The 19,894-nt window shown below is 39.5% G+C and overlaps 2 protein-coding genes across 4 annotated transcripts; both read right to left on the minus strand.

Moving 5' to 3' along the window:
• Positions 1 to 314: 314 nt before the first annotated feature.
• LOC137137018 (Fc receptor-like protein 5) lies at positions 315 to 6,556 on the minus strand. 3 transcript variants are annotated; one of them, XM_067522880.1, is made up of 6 exons: positions 5,934 to 6,556; positions 5,419 to 5,454; positions 3,883 to 4,140; positions 3,558 to 3,803; positions 3,317 to 3,399; positions 315 to 3,243 (listed from the first exon to the last, which is right to left on the minus strand). In XM_067522880.1, the coding sequence occupies exons 1-6, from the start codon at positions 6,013 to 6,015 to the stop codon at positions 3,220 to 3,222; spliced, it is 729 nt and encodes a 242-aa protein (XP_067378981.1). In that variant the 5' UTR covers positions 6,016 to 6,556; the 3' UTR covers positions 315 to 3,219. The 3 variants fall into 3 exon arrangements, with proteins under 3 accessions (XP_067378981.1, XP_067378979.1, XP_067378980.1); XM_067522878.1 differs by having other exon boundaries at positions 3,317 to 3,484; positions 5,934 to 6,426; XM_067522879.1 differs by lacking the exon at positions 5,419 to 5,454 and having other exon boundaries at positions 3,317 to 3,484; positions 5,934 to 6,419.
• An 8,856-nt stretch (positions 6,557 to 15,412) lies between these two features.
• On the minus strand, positions 15,413 to 18,411 carry LOC137137058 (V-set and immunoglobulin domain-containing protein 8-like). The gene is made up of 3 exons (XM_067522943.1): positions 17,885 to 18,411; positions 16,483 to 16,821; positions 15,413 to 16,215 (listed from the first exon to the last, which is right to left on the minus strand). The coding sequence occupies exons 1-3, from the start codon at positions 17,952 to 17,954 to the stop codon at positions 16,046 to 16,048; spliced, it is 579 nt and encodes a 192-aa protein (XP_067379044.1). The 5' UTR covers positions 17,955 to 18,411; the 3' UTR covers positions 15,413 to 16,045.
• Positions 18,412 to 19,894: the final 1,483 nt, after the last annotated feature.

Here is a 19,894-nt window from a genome sequence, read left to right on the forward strand (position 1 = left end):
AAACTAAAGGAGGAACTGAGCCTGACAACATCTCAGATTACAGTAGCAAATTAACATGTAGGCAGAGGGAGGTAAATAATGTTCATTATTAGGTTATAATTTTTGGTTCTAGGTGATTTTGGGATAATCATATATTTTGTTTCCGTGATTTCCATTTTCTGTAAATGTTATCCAAAGCTGTGTTACTGTTAAATATATTCAATACTACAGTTCTAACTGTTTTCACTGGGCTGAATCCCATAGTATATTTGTGGACTTAGATCTGTGGAGACACTTTGTCCTATGTTTGATGTTACTGAGATCTCAGTGACAGAGATTATTCTTTGCATGACAGACCTGACGTGGAGTAGTTTGTGTGTGAAACTCTTTAAGCCTTAAAGAATGTTGAATCTCTAAGTTGGTTGACATCCCAGTCACAGTAAACTTCGCAATTTGTGACTTTTGACACAGGCTTTCACCTTTTCATTTTTACCCTGCAGATGCATTCAGACTTAGACCGACTATACATTTTCTGTTGTCAATTGGTTTCACTGTTAAGGTGACATAGTCTATTCCATATGCACCGGCGGACACACTGCCAGAAGAGTAGTTTGGATTCTGTGAGAATCATCTGCTACTTAGAAAAGTAAAGATAAAGACAGCCGGCCTGAAATGAGCTGCAGAAGAAAGGTTTTCTTAACATGGATGTGGCTGTAGGACAGTCCACATAGACTGCATCTCTCACAGCTCTCCAGGTCTCAACACCTGACAATCAGCCACGCGAGGTAGATGTGGTGGTCTACAGGCTGGACATGTGCACACTACCCTACCTAGTGCGCATCAATAACTTTCAGGTTGACCTTAAAAGCCTGTAGCTAAATATCTGACCTCTTCATTACATATTACCCTCTGCGTAACTGCAGATCCCCGACATAGGCTTTTTATCTTTTCCTGAGGTCCACTTTTTAGTTAGAGCCTAACACTCTAGTTTTTTACCCATTGTGAGGAGCAGATGTAATGAACCATTGCTAGTTTTATCGGTAGTTGAGAGTCCTAAAGCCCATGAAGTTAAACACTGATGGGAGCCTGAAGAATATGCCCGTTCGCATCAGCATCTGGAGCCAGTGTGAGTTCATGTTTCATCTTCTACTGTGAAATCTAACTTTGTCACAGATAAACCTTCACTTACGGTAGTTGACTCCATGTTCAAAAACTGCTGTTCACAGCCGAGAAACCACAGTGGCGACAAGCAGAGGGGCGATTGGGGAAGACTCAGTAGGTTACAGCAATTGTTTCACTGTGTTTTCAGTCAGTGGTGATCAGGTTGTGATGTCATAAGAAGAAAACACAAGCCAAACTGGTGTTACAGAATATGACTCAAACATTTGGGCTTCATTTAGGGAGAACACAAGTGATGCTCTGCGGTGACATTATTATAGTCCAATCCCTGCTCAGCCTGCGAGGGCGGTGATGCCACCATGGAGACAGACATGTGATCCTTGTATAAATACCGTGCTCTCTGCTTCGATGTTGTCCAAAGCCCTTTACAATTATAACTAGAAAAGACAATTTCCAAGGAAATTACGTGGGAGAGCTGTTAAGTCGCCCAGTAGAGGCCGACCGCTCAGAAGCTGCTGAGAGCAGAGGCGTTTGCATGTTCAAAGCCGCAAACGCTGAAGAGAGATAAATACAAACAAAAAGAGAAAGAAAGAAGATAAAAGTAAAAAATCCAAAATCCCAAGAAAAGTTGAATTCAGAAAAGAAAAAAAAATGTAGAAAGTAACAATGCAGGAAGTAAATAAGTAAAAAGTTGATGTTTAAAGTGAAAAGAAACAGAAAAAGAAGCAAAGTAAAAAGCTGCTATTAAAAGTGTAAAGAAAAAAGGAAGAAGTGAAAAAGTAACAAGTTGAAATAACAAAAGTTAAAAAAAGTAGTAAGAAACAAAGGAAAAGGTAAATATTCAAAGTTAAAGGAAACAAAGAAAGAAGCAAAGTAAAAAAATTGCTATTAAAGTGTAAAGAAAAAAGCTAGAAGTAACTATTTAGCAATGAAAGAACCATTTTAATGCTGAAAAACTGTTAAAAAGTTGAAAAGAGCTTTCAATTTGACTGCTGCCTGTCTGCTGAGTCATGTGAGCCAAATGCAAAGGCAGGCTGGGAAAGTACTGAGACTATGCCTCGCAAAATGCTCAAAATATGAAAAAGTATTAGTCCTATCAAAAAAATTCAAAAACTGTGAGCTGCAAAAGGCTTCAATGAACACGCTGATGTATTTATTTGAAGATACCCCATAAAATGAAGGCATGGTGGCGATTTTAAAACAGCCCCCCGTTTGTGATTTGAGTAGAATTTCAGAACCTCTGTTATAATGGGCTCCAATGGGAGTTTTAGACAGCACTCTCTCTGCTTCTGGACACTTGGAGAAAGAACCGTCAGTCCTGTGACTATGAGAGTTACATTTGTTTGTTTATGTAAGATTAAAGTTGACGGAAAAGAAGGAAAAACGTTGCTAAAAGTGGAAACTGAAAAGTTAGCGTGCATGTGATGTCACCCACTCTAGCTGCTCCAACATTCCGCAATACGCACTAATGGAAAAGTTGAAAAAGCTCCAAAAGGTGCCTAAAACTAAAACTGTGATTATTCAAAAAGTATAAAAAATACAAAGGAGCTGATCCACCCAGAAAAAGTTGAAAGGGACTAGACCCGTATACAGTTTAAATGAAGTTTCTACCCCAAAGTATGACAATACAAGAAGCAGATGAAAAGAGACAAGTTGAAGGGAAGTTTTAAGTGGCTTCCATTCATTTTCAATGGGAAGAAAAGTTGATAAAAAGTGAAATATAATAAAAAGTATAAAATTTATTAATGAGAAAAGTAATACCCCACATGTCCTTAAAGAGACCTACTTTTAGGAAGTGGAATGGAGTTTCTACAACAAACCGTCTAGGAGGAGATAGTGACCGAAAAACGGCATAATAAAAATAATAATAATAAAGATAAAGGATCTCATAAGTTACACAGTTATGCATTTACACACACATCCACACGCCAATAACAGTGGCTGTAATGATAGGTGATTAACAAAGCTTTTAGATGTGTCCAGGAGGTAGTTCGGTTTTGGTTCTTTTGAATGAAAAGTTTCCTCTGACTGAAGAGTCTGGATCAGATTAGAAATGATGCTCTGTGCTGACATCATCATAGTCATCATCCAGTCCCTGCTCAGGTTGGTTGGGTGAAGTCATTACCATGGAGACAGGCAGGTTTCCTACAATAAGAGCAGGTTAGGAAAAAATGTAGACTATATTTATAAATAGATTTATTGATTGATTGATTGTTACCTGTGGGTCTGTGTCGATATAAAGACACCATGAGGACAGTGGAGATGAAGTATGGAAAGAACACGAACAGGTGGAGGAACAGTCTGAACCAGAGATGGAGGGAGGTTGCAGCAGGGGATGGTGTTGATATAATGGGTGTGGTAGATGGAGGTGGTGTTGTAGTTTTATCTGTAGAGAGAATCACCTGTTCAGGTCAACATGTGGATGAAATAAGTGTTGAAATCAAAGTGAAGCTCCTGACCTGTGACGTAGATCCAGCTGGGTGGAGACTCTCCATGACTGCTGATGTGACACTTGTAGAGGCCTTCATCAGACTTGGTAACATGGTGGATGGTCATGTGACCTGTAGGCTCAGTCCTGATGAGGGAGCCATCTTTATAGAAATCAGCTGGGAGCTTGGAGGGAGGCCTCTTTGTTTGACAGTGCAGAGAGACATCATGTCCCTCCATCACAGGGAGGACAGGACTCTGCAGGATCACTGCTCCACCTCAACACAGAGACAAACTACAGCATTTCATCCATTTCCACACAGCTTCATCAACACTAACTCCACAGTCTGATCTTACCAGTGACAGTGATTGTGATGCTGTTACTGGTTGATCCCTCTCTGGACTCACACCAGTAAACTCCACTGTCCCATGGGAAGATGTGGCTGATGTTACAATAAGAACCAGCGGAGTTTCCCCAGCCATCTCCACACTGAGACACTCTTTTTCTTGTGTTCCTCCTCAGTGTCCATCCAGGAGAGCTGTCGTCCTCACAGTTCAAAGAGACAAACTCTCCTCTAAACAGCTGAGAGAAGCTGGGACTCACAGTCAGACGAGCTGATAGGAATTTGTAGAAGTTATTGTTTTTTTTAACTAAATTACCAAATCGTTGATTCATTTATTTATTTTTTTGTTTACCCAGAATCGAATCTTGTTGATGGAAAAACAAATTTATGCCTCAAAACATTTATTTATTCATAATATTGAAGTACTGACGGCAGGTGTAGCTGGTTGGAGTAGAAAATGCTGTGTGTTTGTGTGTGTAGCTTTTTTATGACTTTGTTTTAAAAATATTTTTTTAAATTTAAAATTGCTGCAATTAATTACTGCCTATATGAGGGTTTCCGCATGATGACAAGGAAATAAAACTGAAAGTGATAAAAGGCTAATTTAAAATAAAAATAGGTTTTAGATAAAATTTGCCTCTTAGCTGAGCATTTAGTAAGAGAGAAAAAAGAGGGACACAGTATTAAAAAAAAAGAATGGATTTTCTAACTAAAATGTTTTCAGCCACTCGCAGTGGCTGCTAGATTGTCAGCTCCGGAAACATGTGACTCAGATGTAACGTTTCAAACTTATTTACTAGAGATTTTTTACCAAAGCACTGTGTATTTATAACAGCTGTGCACTTTGTTAACCCTTAGGTGTCCATGATCACATCAGCATCTTATAATGGTGTACAAAATCAAAGATCTTCAAAAACTATGGCAAACTCCTTAAGGGTTAAGCTCAGCTTATTCGACTGTAATCAGACTAGTCAATAGGACATAATAAAAGATTTATCAGCCTGTAGTTGTAGTTCAATTGGTTCATATAGAGACACCATCTACTTGTATTACCAACGCAGTGTGTGTAGTACCTTCATTTAACAGAAAAGTCTGCTCAGGCAGGTGGCTGTGGAGGGTCGCTAACAGTAAATGATTGTACTCAGTATTTGACAGTTCTCAGTTAAACCTGACCTTTGTGTTTCTCTGCCTAAACCTAACTATGTCGATTTAGTGCCCAGACCTGAGAAGAATGTAGGTCGGTGTTCATTTTGCACAGGACACTGCTAAAACGTCTCGTTTGGTTTTTACCTTCTGTGGCATCATAAGAGCCTTCTGAACTATCTGCTAGGAGGTTTTTTCCTGAATGGGTATAAAATCATTATCTTAAGTAAGTGATTAAGCTTCTAACCAAACCTTTACAGACTTTGGCAAAAAAAAAAAAAAAAAAGTCAAATTCCCTTTTCAAAACTGACCTTAATCAAAATAAAATGAAGCTGAAAACCAAATGACAAAACCGTTTCCTGACTGACATGTCTCAGTGAGTTTCAGGCATAAGACGTTTACTAACCTTGGTTTGTGTTGCAGCTCAGCAACGAGACCACAACTAAAGAAACAGGAAGTGAATGTTTGACTTACATCAGATAAAACAAGAGTTTAGCAGAGATAAAATCAAGACTGAATCCCTGCACCTTCCAGCTTAACGATGGGTTGTTGTACTTTTCCAGAACTGAATCTTTGGTTTAAAAACATATTGTTAATAACTATCTACTGCACAGATGTTTTAATCTGTTGCCACCTTTTTTTCTTGAGGTTTTATTGATAACATTATCTGAATGCAATGATTTTCTCTATTGGGTCTGATCTTAAAACAATGTAGGTTACACAGAACGCAGTACACAGTACGCAGTACACAGTACACAGTACACAGTACACAGGCTACTGCTTTTTTACGCACACTGATCAATAAAACGAATTGTAAAAATTTCTGCATTGCCCTCCATCTCACCTTTAGTCTAATAATCCAGCACAGCAAATATCTGAGAATGGAATTACTGAAATGTAGACAAAACGGACTGCACTTACACACGACGCTCAGAAGACACGTTCGTCCCATTGTATCGCTTTGTGACATAAGATCAAACATAGGCAGAGCAAAAACCACCATTTCCTCTGTTTTGTTTGCCGTAGCAGTCACTTCATTTCCTTGCAGCTGAAAGATGTTCTCTTAGTTTAGAGTCTCTTGCTTGTTTCTTCTTCTTCCAAGCGTTTTTATTTTGCATTCGAAAAGTTAACCCTCACGGCTGTTCTGTGTTCTGCACATCATTTCAATCTTAAGCCTCACATCTGGAGTAACCTCCAAGAGAGGAGGTCTACAAATGGAAGATATTTGATATATTTATATAATTAAACTGTATAATAAATTCCCAGACATTACTTTGGATGGCTACCGCCGCTTTCTGCTCCAAAGCAATAAAAAAACTGAACTACAGCCAGAATAAATGTGACTGTTCATGTGTTGTTCATCTGCTGACGTTGCACTGGGCACTTAACAGTGTTCAGTTTCTGGCTGAACGTGCCCATGTGGTCAGACCTTGTGCATAGGGTGGGACGAGCTTTCCAGAAGTGAGAGGAGTTTAGAGAAACATCTGCTCTTAACTACAAAAAAAGAGTCTATCTTGATCCCCTGAGAACAGACACATAAGAAAACAATGGACTGTTTCATCTAGTTGATGAATGTGCTCTCAGAGTGATAAGTGATAAGGGACAAGTCTGGATAAGTGCGTGTGTCTAAATCTGACCCTCACAGATAAGTTGTTCCCATTTCAAAGTTACTTTAAAATGATCTACAAACCAATGGATTCCTACGACAATGCTGCATGCATTTCAGCTTTGCATGAGGGGAAACTGTGACAAACCTCAGGTGACTTACTCATGCACCACCTACACATACTGAGCTTATTTTTTTTTCATGCTGTAACAAAAAACAGATGCAACGGAACCTGACTGTGTGTGTGTGACCATTACATTTGAAGTTAAATGTGATTAGTTTGACAGTGTCATAGAGGCAACCCTGGCCCCCACTAGGACGAGGATTCAACACAGCTAAGTGACATAAATCAGATTAGGCAGTAGAGACATGTTGGGACATTTCACATTTCACTTTAACCGACTTTTTACCGAAAGTCACTGATAAAATCCCAGTCACACATGACTTCAGAGTTTTTAAAGAGAGTAAATGGTGCTAAAGATATTGCAGCTGTTGCAAACTGTTCAGCACAACAGTTTTTTCCTGGTGTCTGTGTCATCACTCAACCTTCCTCTAAGTTATCAGGCTTCATCCTAGAGAACTTCTCCCACACTGCTGCCTGCAAAATACAATTAAAAGATAATCAAGCTGATGCAGCTGCTAAATTCGACATATGTATTTCTTAATGAAATATTTCACAGGGAAGTGTTTTACATCCTCTAATGTTTCTGACCTAGTAGCAGAAGAAGAACAGATTGGATCAGATCAGAAGTGATGCTCTGTGGTGACATCATCGTAGTCATCATCCAATCCCTGCTCAGTGTGGGTGGGCAAAGTCAGCACCTTCGAAACCAGAGGATGAGTTCCTACATTTGGAGCAGGTTAGAAAGGATCAGGAGAAAACTTCTATGCTGTTACAGACTGATGATTGATTGTTGATTGATGTTTGTTTGCTACCTGTGGATCTTTGACGATATAAAGACACCATGAAAAAAGTGGAGATGAAGTATAGACAGAACACCACCAGGTGGAGGAGCAGTCCGACCACAAGTTGGAGGGAGACGGAGGCAGGGGGTGGTGTTGGTTTATCTGTAGAGAGAATCACCTGTTCAGGTGAACATGTGGATGAAATAAGTGTTGAAATCAAAGTGAAGCTCCTGACCTGTGACGTAGATCCAGCTGGGTGGAGAATCTCCATGACTGCTGATGTGACACTTGTAGAGGCCTTCATCAGACTTGGTAACATGGTGGATGGTCATGTGACCTGTAGGCTCAGTCCCAATAAAGACACCATCTTTAAAGAACTTAGCAGGAAAGTTGGAGGGAGGCCTCTTTGTTTGACAGTGCAGAGAGACATCATGTCCCTCCATCACAGGGAGGACAGGACTCTGCAGGATCACTGCTCCACCTCAACACAGAGACAAACTACAGCATTTCATCCATTTCCACACAGCTTCATCAACATTAACTCCACAGTCTGATCTTACCAGTGACAGTGATGGTGATGCTGTTACTGGTTGATCCCTCTCTGGACTCACACCAGTAAACTCCACTGTCCAATGGGTTGATGTGGCTGATGTTACAATAAGAACCAGCAGGTTCTCCCCACTCATTTTCACATGGAGTCCTCTGTCTTTTGGTTGTGTTCCTCCTCACTGTCCATCCAGAAGAGCTGTCGTCCTCCTCACAGCTCAGAGACACAGAATCACCTTCAAAAAACTGAGAGCTGCTGTGGCTGACAGTCAGATGAGCTGTGATTATATTTTTAGGTTAATGACCAAATAAATGAAGCCCCTTTGGGCTGCAAATAGCAAATTGATTCAGATGAGACTCACTATTAGGTTACTGGAAAAAAACTACAAAAAACACCATGTTGCTCCTACTTGAAAACACTAAAACAAACACTTAACTAAAATTTTGTAAAGCACTGTCTGTTACACTTTCAATTTCACAACTTTCCGTTTCTTTCTCACAGTCCTCGTCTTATAAAGCCTCACAATATACTCAAAGACGTCCCTGCCCTGCTGAAGAATTAGAAATCACTTTTAGTATGTCTGCTGGACACTACGTTTGTGCTGCATCTCACAGTTAATCATTAAACTCTACTGGTGCAACTTTACGCACACACAAAACTGTGTTAGGGTTAAGAAGAGCAACTTCAGGATAAGGTTAAGTTAAGTTAAGAGACGACATGGGTGAGCATTAAGCACAAACACTTCAGGCTGAAGTTAAGTTAGAAGAGAAAGTACAAAAAAACTAAACACATACTTCACTATTGTAGTAACTACACCTTGCGTCTTGTTGCACCACCCACCACGCTGTCCACCTTTCTATTCTTTCTTTATATACTTTGTCATTGTTTTAGGTGTCAAACGTTTGTGGTTAACAGTCATCAGTGTTAAAAGCTCACTGCATCGAGCACGCAGTGCAAAAGGACTGGACGAGGCGGTGGTTCGGCTTTTCTCTCTGTCAACCCAAACACCAAATAAGATTAAATAAGACTGTGATACATATTTACTAACCTTGGTTTGTGGTGCAGCTCAGCAGTGAGGTCACAACTAAAAAGAAATGAAATTGCATCATTTGTGTTAGGTTTAAAGAGTGTTAAATACAACTATCCACAGCTTGCGGCAGCACATAAGAACTAACAAATACCTCTAAAACTACAATGTTACAATGGCTGTAGTCAGTGGTTCAACTCCCAGTTTTTCTGACTTTCTGTTTGTCTGGTCATCTTGTCTCTTACGCCTCACTTTTATCAGACCTACTGCTTTTTTGATAAATGCAAAGCCAAGCTGTTCCTTTTAAATTGGGACAACTGCAAGTCTTGTGACCAGACATAGAAAACGTTTAGAGTCTGAAACTACAGCTACATCCAAATTTAATGGGAAAACCCTTTAAAGAGGTTTTACTGCATGTTGATATTTCTCTTCCACCTTTAGTCCTAAAGCTTGTATTAGAGTGAAGTCACTACATTTTCCAAAATAATGATGTCTTCCTGTTTGATTATTTCATTTGCAGTGACAGTAGTTAAATTGTCCACCCAAGCGCAGCACACATACTGTAACAATACAATACAATTACTGATATTTAGACAAAGTAGATTGTACTTACAGATCAGACACAAAATACATGTTTGTCCCATTGTACCACTTGGTAATATGAGAATTAACACTTAAAATTCTTCATTTAGATGTGTGAAAAACAACATTTCCTCTGTTGAATTTGGTGTTGCAGTTGAGTTATTTCCTTCCTTGCAGAGAGGAAATCACATTATTGTCCTTTTAGATGTTCTTTGTCATTTAATTCTGTTGCCATTTTATGTTTGAAGTCATTTGGTGTCTAATTTTGGATAGTTTTAAGCTGTTCATCATTTTTAAGTCTGAATGTCTTCATGGTTGTTGTGCTTTTCTTTGTGTCAGGAAAACTCTTTAGTAACTTTATTGGTTTAGTGCCATGGACACTGTGGCCTCTGGACTCGCACCTGGTAGGTTAATTCAGTTATATATTTATGGTCCTAGTCTGTGCTTGGCTTTTTGGGGATATTGAGAGTAAAATAGATATGCAGGATATGAACGTACAAGCACTCTGCACAGTAACCCTGCATTTGTTGTGCTGTGCGTCCCCCCTTCTTTGCATTCTTTCTTTGTCAGTCTTTCCAAATCACAAATGTGGTAGATGGTTGTAAAGTTTCTGTGCAAAACCCCACTTTTTGCTCACATGTCAGTCTAATGTATGAACTAATGCAGACGATAACGTTAATCCCTGGTCCTAATCTGTGTTTCAAGCCCATATTGTGGGTGGCTGTTGCTATTGTTATAACGTACATTGTACTGATAGGCCCAGCTGTGTCAAATCTGGTGTTGACATGTTGTGCAACTATATAAACTACGTTTTCAGCAGCCCACCTCTCTGCCACACTGGGGGAGAACTGGTTTCACCAAGATAATTCTGTAATAATTGTAATCCTATTCTGAAAATCTCTATTAGGTCCTGATGTACAGCTGCTGCACATCTGTCCGTGTCCTTGTATGAGGCACAAAACGCACACACAGCAATCACTGTTCAAAACAGTTGGTTGAATGGAAAGTCAGCTGAAACAAATGTATGTAGTGAAAAGTAACACAGCCTCCAGAACACCCTCCACCCTGCTTTACCTATACAGGCTACTACTACTTCTACAGAGCATGTGATACAGTCTTACCTACAACCGCAATAAATAGCAATATGCCAAGTGCTGCGGTGACTTTAGCTATAAGTTTAAAATTGTTACTTAGTATTTACTTATTATGTATCAAAACTGAAACATGGCTACTAAAGGGAATCAGTTAGAAATTCTTTTTTTTACGTCATATAAGCTATATAAAATTCCATTTCTTGCTTTTAGTGAGCCAGGTCAAAGTGCAACTCAATTAATTTCTTCACAGTGCATTATTTATTTTTGGATCATTACATTGTTTGGATTTGGAGCTGGGTAAATTTGCAGGAGTCGTTTGGGAAGTTCCTGAGCTTTGTTAAATTTGGTTTGAATGACACTGTCATATTCAGACGACAAATGCCCTCGGCAGATCTCCAGTCATGATGCAATAGGAAGAAAAACCAACCCACCCACATCCACAGAGCAAATCAGCAGTGTGAGATCACCCTCAGGATATGTACTCATATCCTGTTTTCATCTAACTTCCTGTTCCTATTCCCCTGATAAACTGATATCTGATTACTTTCCTACAGTGTTTTCCATGTCACTCCCCTTCATCTCCTGCCAACAAACTCATTACAGCTGCACTGGATTCATTTTCCCTTGCACAAGTGCCGGTGGCACGACTTGTACACTGGCTCCACCTGTTTCTGCTGCCACACACTGTTGGTATTTATCTACACAGCGTCTCAGGTGTTTGATCTTCTCCCCAGGTAAAGAAAGATGCACGTTTGAGACAAGATATCCAAATTATGATTCAGTTGTCCATTGTTTAAATGTCTGGGTTCTCGATGACGAATAAAATAAACCACTGGACAAAACAAATGTTTCCACCTACCTATGAAGTGCAAAGCAAACATCTAAGTGAAACAAAGTAATTAGGTCCTTAAAATATCATTAACTCAGCCCAGCAACACCAGCAAATTTTCATTTTACACAAAACATGTTTTATCGCTTTCAAAACACATCCACGATCTTTCTCTAACCCTAACATCAGTGATGTTCTTGCTTTTCCTTTAATAAAAGGTTTCATTTATTCAGCAAATACATGGCACCGGAACATAATATAAAGGCCAGTTCACAATCTCCTTATTGTGGATTTTATTTATTGTCAGAAGAGAACCTGCTGCTTCTCCTGGTACTCTTCTAGTTACTCCTTTGTACTCCTACAATGCAATAGCTTTTGTTTTATCTGAAATTAAAACTTTTAAATGATATCAGAGTAAAAGAGCAATTTAGTCTGTGTAGTTAAGATTGTTTGGTGATGCAAACAATTGTAATAGAATTTTTTCCTCTTGGAAGAATTGTAGACAGAAATCAGCGTGATGAACCATCTCAGTTTAATACATGCTGGCATGGAGAAGAACACATGGATGTTGGTGTCTTCTGACTTGTATCTCTCAAACCCCTTCTATTTATACTCAAACCCAAGAAAGGAACCACCCTCACAAAACATGACTAAAGAAACCAGGTGCATGCAGTTGACAGTCATCACTCTTGTCCCTATCTAGGTTATCTGAAGATGTCAGTTGAGAAGCAATAAAACCCTTTTCATTGCACCTTCTTGTAGATCTTGTGACCCCAGGACTCACTATCTACTACATTGCTTTGGGCCTTGTAACAACAAAGTGCCTGCTGTGATCTCAAACATTCCTCCAAACACGACCCAGCCTGTGATCTCTTATCCTCTTTGTGACCTCTTCAATAGCCCATCTTGGTTGATTGTTTGCTAATTATCTAACCATATGACTAAATTTACTCTATTCTCTCACACAATCAGAAATGGGACTTAAACAGTTGTCAAACAGTTGTCTTTCAAGAAGGCTGCATCTTGGCAGAAGATACTGGATAGAGACAGAACCTTGTTCTAAAAAGTAAATGTCCTATGAACCAAATGATGAGCTTTGAAAGGAATCTCTGCTCAGAAAGAGTCAAACAAGTTGAGCCTGGATCACAGCACAAAATGATATTCTGCAGTTTCTTTCTGGTTTCTGGCAGTTTTATCTTTTATCTCGGTTTACCAGCAGCAGGACACGTGGATTCAGGACCAAAGAAACCTGAGATGTTTCAGGTCGGTTCTTCATCATCTTTGTCAGGAGGAAGAACATCTGAGATTTTCCTCACACGGCAGTTACATTTCCTATGGATCACACAAACAATACCAACTAACACACACTAACAATGAACACACTGACGACCAGTTTAAGATGTCTGTCCTTGTATTCTCCGTCCTCGGTGTCCAGCCCCATCTAGCTGGACACTGCTCAAGTATTCAAGCCAGTATTGTTGGTCTGAACAAAAACCATAAAATCACACAGCTCTAAAGACATGGATCAGTCCATCCCAGTTGTGTCTTTAGAACTGTGGGAATTTGACCTCATGATGTTTACTTTGTGTTTATGAATGATGAACCTTCTCATGTTCACTTGCACTTTTGTCTAACATTAATGGTTCAAGGAAACCTGCACCATTTAGACGGTTTGACTGTTTGAACTTTGGCTTTTTCTTTAGCTAGTTGTTTATTAGAAATTGCATCATCAGATCCATGAATAGAGAACCTAACCCATATGAGGAATGTGTTGCTAGAGGTTCTTCAGGAGATGTTCAATAGTAAAGTAAATACAAACAATGTAACAATGACAACTACAGACAAAAAATAACATTTCCTCAGGCAAAAAAAAAAAAAAAAAAAAGAAGTGCAGGTGCAGTATGTGTGCGAGGATGTAGTTGTTGAGTATTATAGAAAATGATTTTGCCCAGTGGGTCTTCAGAATGTCAGATCCTCTTACCTTGCCCTCCTAAAAGAACGAGCTCTTTTCCTGAGCACCTGGGGAGCAAGCACTCTGTGTGGTGCATCGGCCACAATTCGATCTGGGAGAACTCTGCATCAAGCTACCAGGTTACATTAGGAAGGTTATTAGGTTATTAAGGTTAAATATAAACAACATTATGATGTGAACATATCATATCATATCATAATCATGTGCCTGATTGGTGTGTATTTACTGGTTTGCTTTTTAATTCATAATAAAGCTTTGTGTTTCATAAGCTCATCATATTGCCCACGTTTGTCTCAACTGGTAAAGTAACTATTACTGTCAGATAAATGTAGTGGAATGAAATAGAAATAACATTAAAAGAAAATAAATGCAATATTTTAAAGTAAGGTACAAATACCTTAAATTTGTATGTAAATAATGTGCTAATGGCAAATAAGCAAATATATTAGCAACAAGTGACAAACGACAACCCACTAAACTGTCTTGGGGATAACAACCACAGTTCTGTCAGTATAATGAGCCACAAACATGTGAAAACAGCCACATCCGTTTCAGACGCCGATGAAGCCACGAGAGCAGCTGTTGCTGTCTGAGTAGAGTGATTTCACTAGTACAGTTGGGAATAAATGCAGCGGTGGGACCTTATCAGAGCTGATGAAGAGCAGTTAATTAGCCAAACATCTGTAACTTGACCTCGTGAATGTTGCTGTGGGAGGTTATGAGAACTCAACATGAGATTCCACACAATTCCAGTCGCTCACTTTTCTGGGCCTGCTGCTGATTTCTCAGTGAACAGTAGCATCTGTGAGGTGAAGTCTAACGTTGTTCTTCTGATTTGAAGCCAATTTTAAACGATTTGAGTTGCAAAGGATATTTGTTAGTGGTTTCCCCTCACGTGTATCTATGAAATGCTGATCTCCCCTGGACCAAACACATTTCATCATCAGTGTAATACATTTGTAACCAGTACCAATACATATGACCCGAATTATCTTTGTGGCCCACTGGCCAACGTGACTAGCTTGTTCTGATTCCCGGGGCGTTAGGAAGAGCTGCTTTGTACAGTCCCTTTGCGTTACACGCTGATGCTTAGGGTCCCCATTTGCATCAGTACTTGATGGAGCTTCCACTGTAGGTAATCAGAAACCTTAGCGCTTCAATATTTGATGCCTAATGATGTAAAACAGGACGAGAATAAGGCACATAGGGAAGTGAACGGGCTGCTGGATGGAACAACAAGACACTGGACTTTTTCACGGGAGCCCGGGCTTTGACTCTACAGAACACAGAGTCAAAGGAAGAATGTAAATTTTACTCTCTCTGAAAAAAGTGAGATTTTTAAAAAGCGGCTGCTCTACTGATAATTACTGAGTCACTTTAAAGTTGGTCAGTGTTTATGCAATGGTTTTGTCTCATTTTGAATTGTTTAGTTTACTCCATGGGAATTTGAAACCGAGGGGGTTTTACTTACAAGGAGGCAAGATAGCAGATGTTGAGGGTAAGAGTGAAGAGGCCACAAGGAAATCAGCTACTGCCAACTACCTACAAAGGTTAAGGCAAGTCCTGAGAAGTCCAGGCGATTAACACCTACGTCCTCCTGGTCATCAGGTATTTAGGCCATACATCTCCCTTTGTAGCATAAATTACAACTCATTTCTACTGAAGTGGATTAGAATTTTATATATTCTACTGTATGGTGGGTTATTATTTATTCTGTTTCAGCTGCTTTTTAATCCAGGAAGTTCAAATGTTTAGTAGCTCAACTACAGTTTATAATGAAACATGTTTATATGCAGATGCATTAATGATAATGTAAAATAAGGAAACAAGTCTTTAAAAGATACAGAAACTTTTAATAAAATACCTTTTCTCACTGTTTAAATGTTGTCTAAAATATGAATCAATACATATCTAACAAAAACAAAATCTGACAAAGCTTCACAAGACTGTTAGTGCTTGATAAACACAGTTACAAACCTCAGCACGTGTTAAACATGCTTCATGTCTGAACTGACTGATTTACATTAACACAGTGAGAACAACATGAGGTCAAATACAGACACATTAAATGAGATAATGTGACAGATTCCAGCTCTGACAAAAGCTTCAGTGAAGCTCCATTAACACACTGCTGTATTTGATCATATTACAGTAGAAATCGCATTAGAAATCGCAGTAGAAAAGTCGCATCCACCCACAAACATTCAACTGCTGATGGATGGATGTGGGGGAAGCCAAATCTCACATTACAAAAATGAAAAAAGAAAACAGAAGATCTTGTCTTGCATGAAAGATGGTGTGTCCTCAAGGTAAACAGTGAATTATAACAAAACAAACAAAGTGTTGAACTTTGGTCTGTATCTCTGCTGAGAAACAGTAAAAACAAAAAAAGTCAGCATCTTTTTTTAACATAGTTCAACAGCAGCAGGACACAATGAATCAGCAATAAATTGACATCTCAGGTTTGGTGTTAAACAGCTGCTTTGATGTCTGGGTTTTTCTTTACATGACCATAACATTTCCTGTAGATCATACAAATCATACCAATAAAAAGAAGCACGTTACAAACTAACAGAGCTACTACCAGTCGAAAACGTCCACCATCATCTCCTCCCTCCCCAGTGTGTCCACCTTCACCACCTGTGAGAAGAGAATGAGGTGTGAGGTGTCAGGTAGGTGATGAATCCATTTCCTCTTCAAACTCCTGTCAGACATTATCTACTGCACTTTGATCCCATCACTCATAGCAGCTGTTTGCTACAAAGTCTCATCAGCAACATCTTTAGAAAACACCAACATCTGATCTGTGATGGTTCACTCTCACATCAACAACCAGGAAGCAGCTTCACCTCTGATCCACACACACACACACACACACACACACACACTGCACACACACACACTCACCTGAGTCTGTGACTATCATGGTGATGGTGGTGATTAATTGAGGTGGTGTGATTTTGTTGCTGTTTTTAACACGACACTCATATGTTCCAGTATCATTGATGCTGCTGTTCCTCAGAATCACAGAAACATCTCCGTCCTTCATCTCTGGATCTCTCAGCTCCACTCGGTTCTGAAAAGATGGATGCTGGGGGTCTTCAAACATCTTCCCGTGTTTCCACACAAAGACGTTTTCGTTCGGGTCCTGTCTCGTCCACTCCAACAGTTCGATGTCTCCACCTCTGTGATCCAGACACTGAAGAGTAACATCATCTCCAGGCTTCACTGTGATCTGTTGTTGGTCTGAACAAAAACCATAAAATCCAGATCAAAACACAAAGTAAACATCAGTAAAACAGTTGATGAAGCTTCAGAACTCTATAGCTTCACATACAGATGAACCTGATAAGAGGCAGTGGCTCATTAACAGTGACTCTGTGTAGCACAGCTACTGTTGGTGATGTCTTGCAGCAAAATGCTCCAGTCATGAGACAGAGGCAGAGCTGGCAACACAGCTATCCAAGCATTTGTGATAGTGAAAGGATAAATGTGATATTCAACAAGGTGACCTGGGGCTGTGTGATGTTATACAGTGTGTACTCATATACACACTTTAGCAGTACTGGCAGCTGTTTTCTACACGATGTGGGTGCAGCAGTGTAGCAACAAACACATAGAAAAGAAAGTGACAGAACAGGAGGAGGTGCATGACACAATAAACAGGAGATTTTATCTGGCAGCAGCAGATAACGAAAACCTCAAAAGTAGGGCTCTGTGACATCACCAATTGAGAATTTGCACCCAGATTCTAAGTATATCAATTAAATTATATTAAGAAAAATCGCCTTTCCAATTAAATATAGGTCTATCGTGATATATATGTTGTTGTCAGGACATCAAAGGAAGTTTATCTGCTTATGTCATTTGAGACATTTCCCACATATCATAATCAAATAAACACATTCTCAATATGTGAACACCATTTGTTTTTTAACCTTTAAAATGATTCAAGGACAAAGCAACAAATCTGCACGTTTAACAAGCTGGAATCATAAGATATTTTAAGCATTTTTACATGAACCTTGTGTTGTTTCTCATCAGACAACTCATTGTTTCAACTTTTGAGCATCTTGATAAATAACAAAGTGTCATATTGCATCAGTTCTTCATATGTTCTCTGTGCAGTTTCAAAACTTGTCAAGTAAACTAAAACTGTTGTGCTGTAAAAGAACAACAAATAAAAACTGTAATGAAGAGAAAATACCTTCGATGTCTATTCACAGTAAGTGCAGTATTTAATCAATGAGGAATGAGTAACAATCCACCAACAATGATCCGTCCTAGTGATAACAAGCACAGTTTTTACCTTTTGCCAGAACAAAGATCCACAAACATGTGAAAAAGGCCACAGATGTTCCGGGTGTTGATGAAGCCATGAGAGCAGTGTCTGCTGTCGGAGCTGAAACTGAAAACAGAAACTGTTCTTCTTGATGGAAATATGAAGCTTTGCACCACTAGCTGGTGCATCAATTTTTATTGTTAAGAGAAAAGAATGACTGAGAAGGAATGGGCGGGATTGGATTTTCCAAGATTCCTAAGTACTTGGAACGTTGCATCCATATTGATTTTGTTTTGTTATCAAAGCATGTTGGAAACTACCTTTTCTTTCCCCTGAGTGTTGGAGGACCTACTAATCACAGCAGCTACACACCAAGCTACAAGTCAGACCTCATAGTGGGTTCATGCCAGATTCTATTTGTAGCTCAGTTGGTAAGGCAGTGGTCGGCCCGCGGTTCCAGCTATATATGGCAAGACACTGAACCCTCAACAGCACTTTCCCATTGTCAGCAGTCAAGCCTGGTAGAAATTGTGGAGGGCTGCATCAGGAAGGGCATCTGCCGAATTAAACTGTGTTAAATCAAATCTTAAAGTAAACGTTTAGTCCCCATCAGAGGGAACACATTTGCAAAAAAAAAAAAGAGAGAAAGAGCAGTGAGGGAAAACCCAGCTTCCAACAGCAGGACTCAGGATCAGGGCAAGAAATGTTCCCAATAATATACGTGTGTGGTCCTCACAATACACAGATTTAGTACCAGCAATAAAAATGATGACTCCTTTGGGAGAGGATTCCTATGTTGTCTGTTTCTTCCTGTATGACAAAGAAGGTTGTTGGGGAGATTGTAAAGGCCTCTAAGTCACGGACTGTTGCATACAGTTCACATGAAGTTCAGATTAAGGTTTTATAGATCAGTACGTGTAAAACTGGATCAGAAGAGAGTTAAGCCATTTTATCTTATCAGTACAACTTTATAATCAACTAACAACAGTGTGAGAGGAGAAACTAAGGAGTGTGTGTGTGTCAGACAGATTTGATTTCCTGTCGTTGGCTTTTGGATGAAGTGGCTGTAATAGGGACAGAGTGGAAAAGTCCCACAAATGTGGGAAAGCCCTCATACTGATACATGTTTTTCTGCAAAAACATGCTAAACTGCTCATTTTTAAATCATGTTTAAGTAATCACTGAAGAAAAGCCTCCAACTAAACACTGTAATATGTCAAAACGTGTGATAACAAGGTCTTGTAACAATCAGCTGCACACAGCGGGATGTTGTCAAGTACAAACAAAGAAGCTCTTCTTCTTCTAAATGAGGTCACTGTCATGGGTTGACTGAAAATGTGTGGAATGTGTTTGCATTGAAATCCTCATGGAGAGACCATATACTGGCCTCTAATTAAGACCTCTTTAATGACCTTTAAATTATTTCTTTGTTTCACTCATACATTTGGATGCATTTTGTGAGGAGTTAGATTACTGTGTTCTGTCTTGTTAATATGTTTACATTGATCTGAGTCAATAGGGAATTGCAAACAGTACAGGATGATTCATAGTCATAATAGTGTTGCTGTACGAGCATGTGATAACCCAAACAAACGTAGTGCTCTCCGGGACTTTCTCTGGATTCCTGTGGCGTGACAAATTCAATGAAAACAATCACGCACTGCTTGTTCAGAGCTACACACTGACCTTGCGTTCATCTCACTAATGCCCAGCTTTTAGACAAAGTGGGCATTCAAATGCAAGACTTGGATGGATCCATTACCATAAATAGAATACAGACCTAAAAATAACGGTTGTCCTGTGGTCCCCTTTTCACAGACAGTAGCCCAGAATGATCAAATCTAATGAATGAGGTGAGGTAAGCAAGAGTTGAGTTGGCAACTCTAGGAAAGTGACAGAGCTTTGAACCTGATGCAGGCAGCTACAGGAAGCCAGTGCAAAGATCTAAAGAGTGGTGTGACGTATGTGCTTTTTGCTGATTGAAAATGAGAATTGCCGCCTCATTTTGGATCACCTGGAGGGGTTTGATTGTGCTGC

Source organism: Channa argus, chromosome 12, assembly GCF_033026475.1.
Source record: "Channa argus isolate prfri chromosome 12, Channa argus male v1.0, whole genome shotgun sequence".
Lineage (NCBI taxonomy): Eukaryota > Metazoa > Chordata > Actinopteri > Anabantiformes > Channidae > Channa > Channa argus.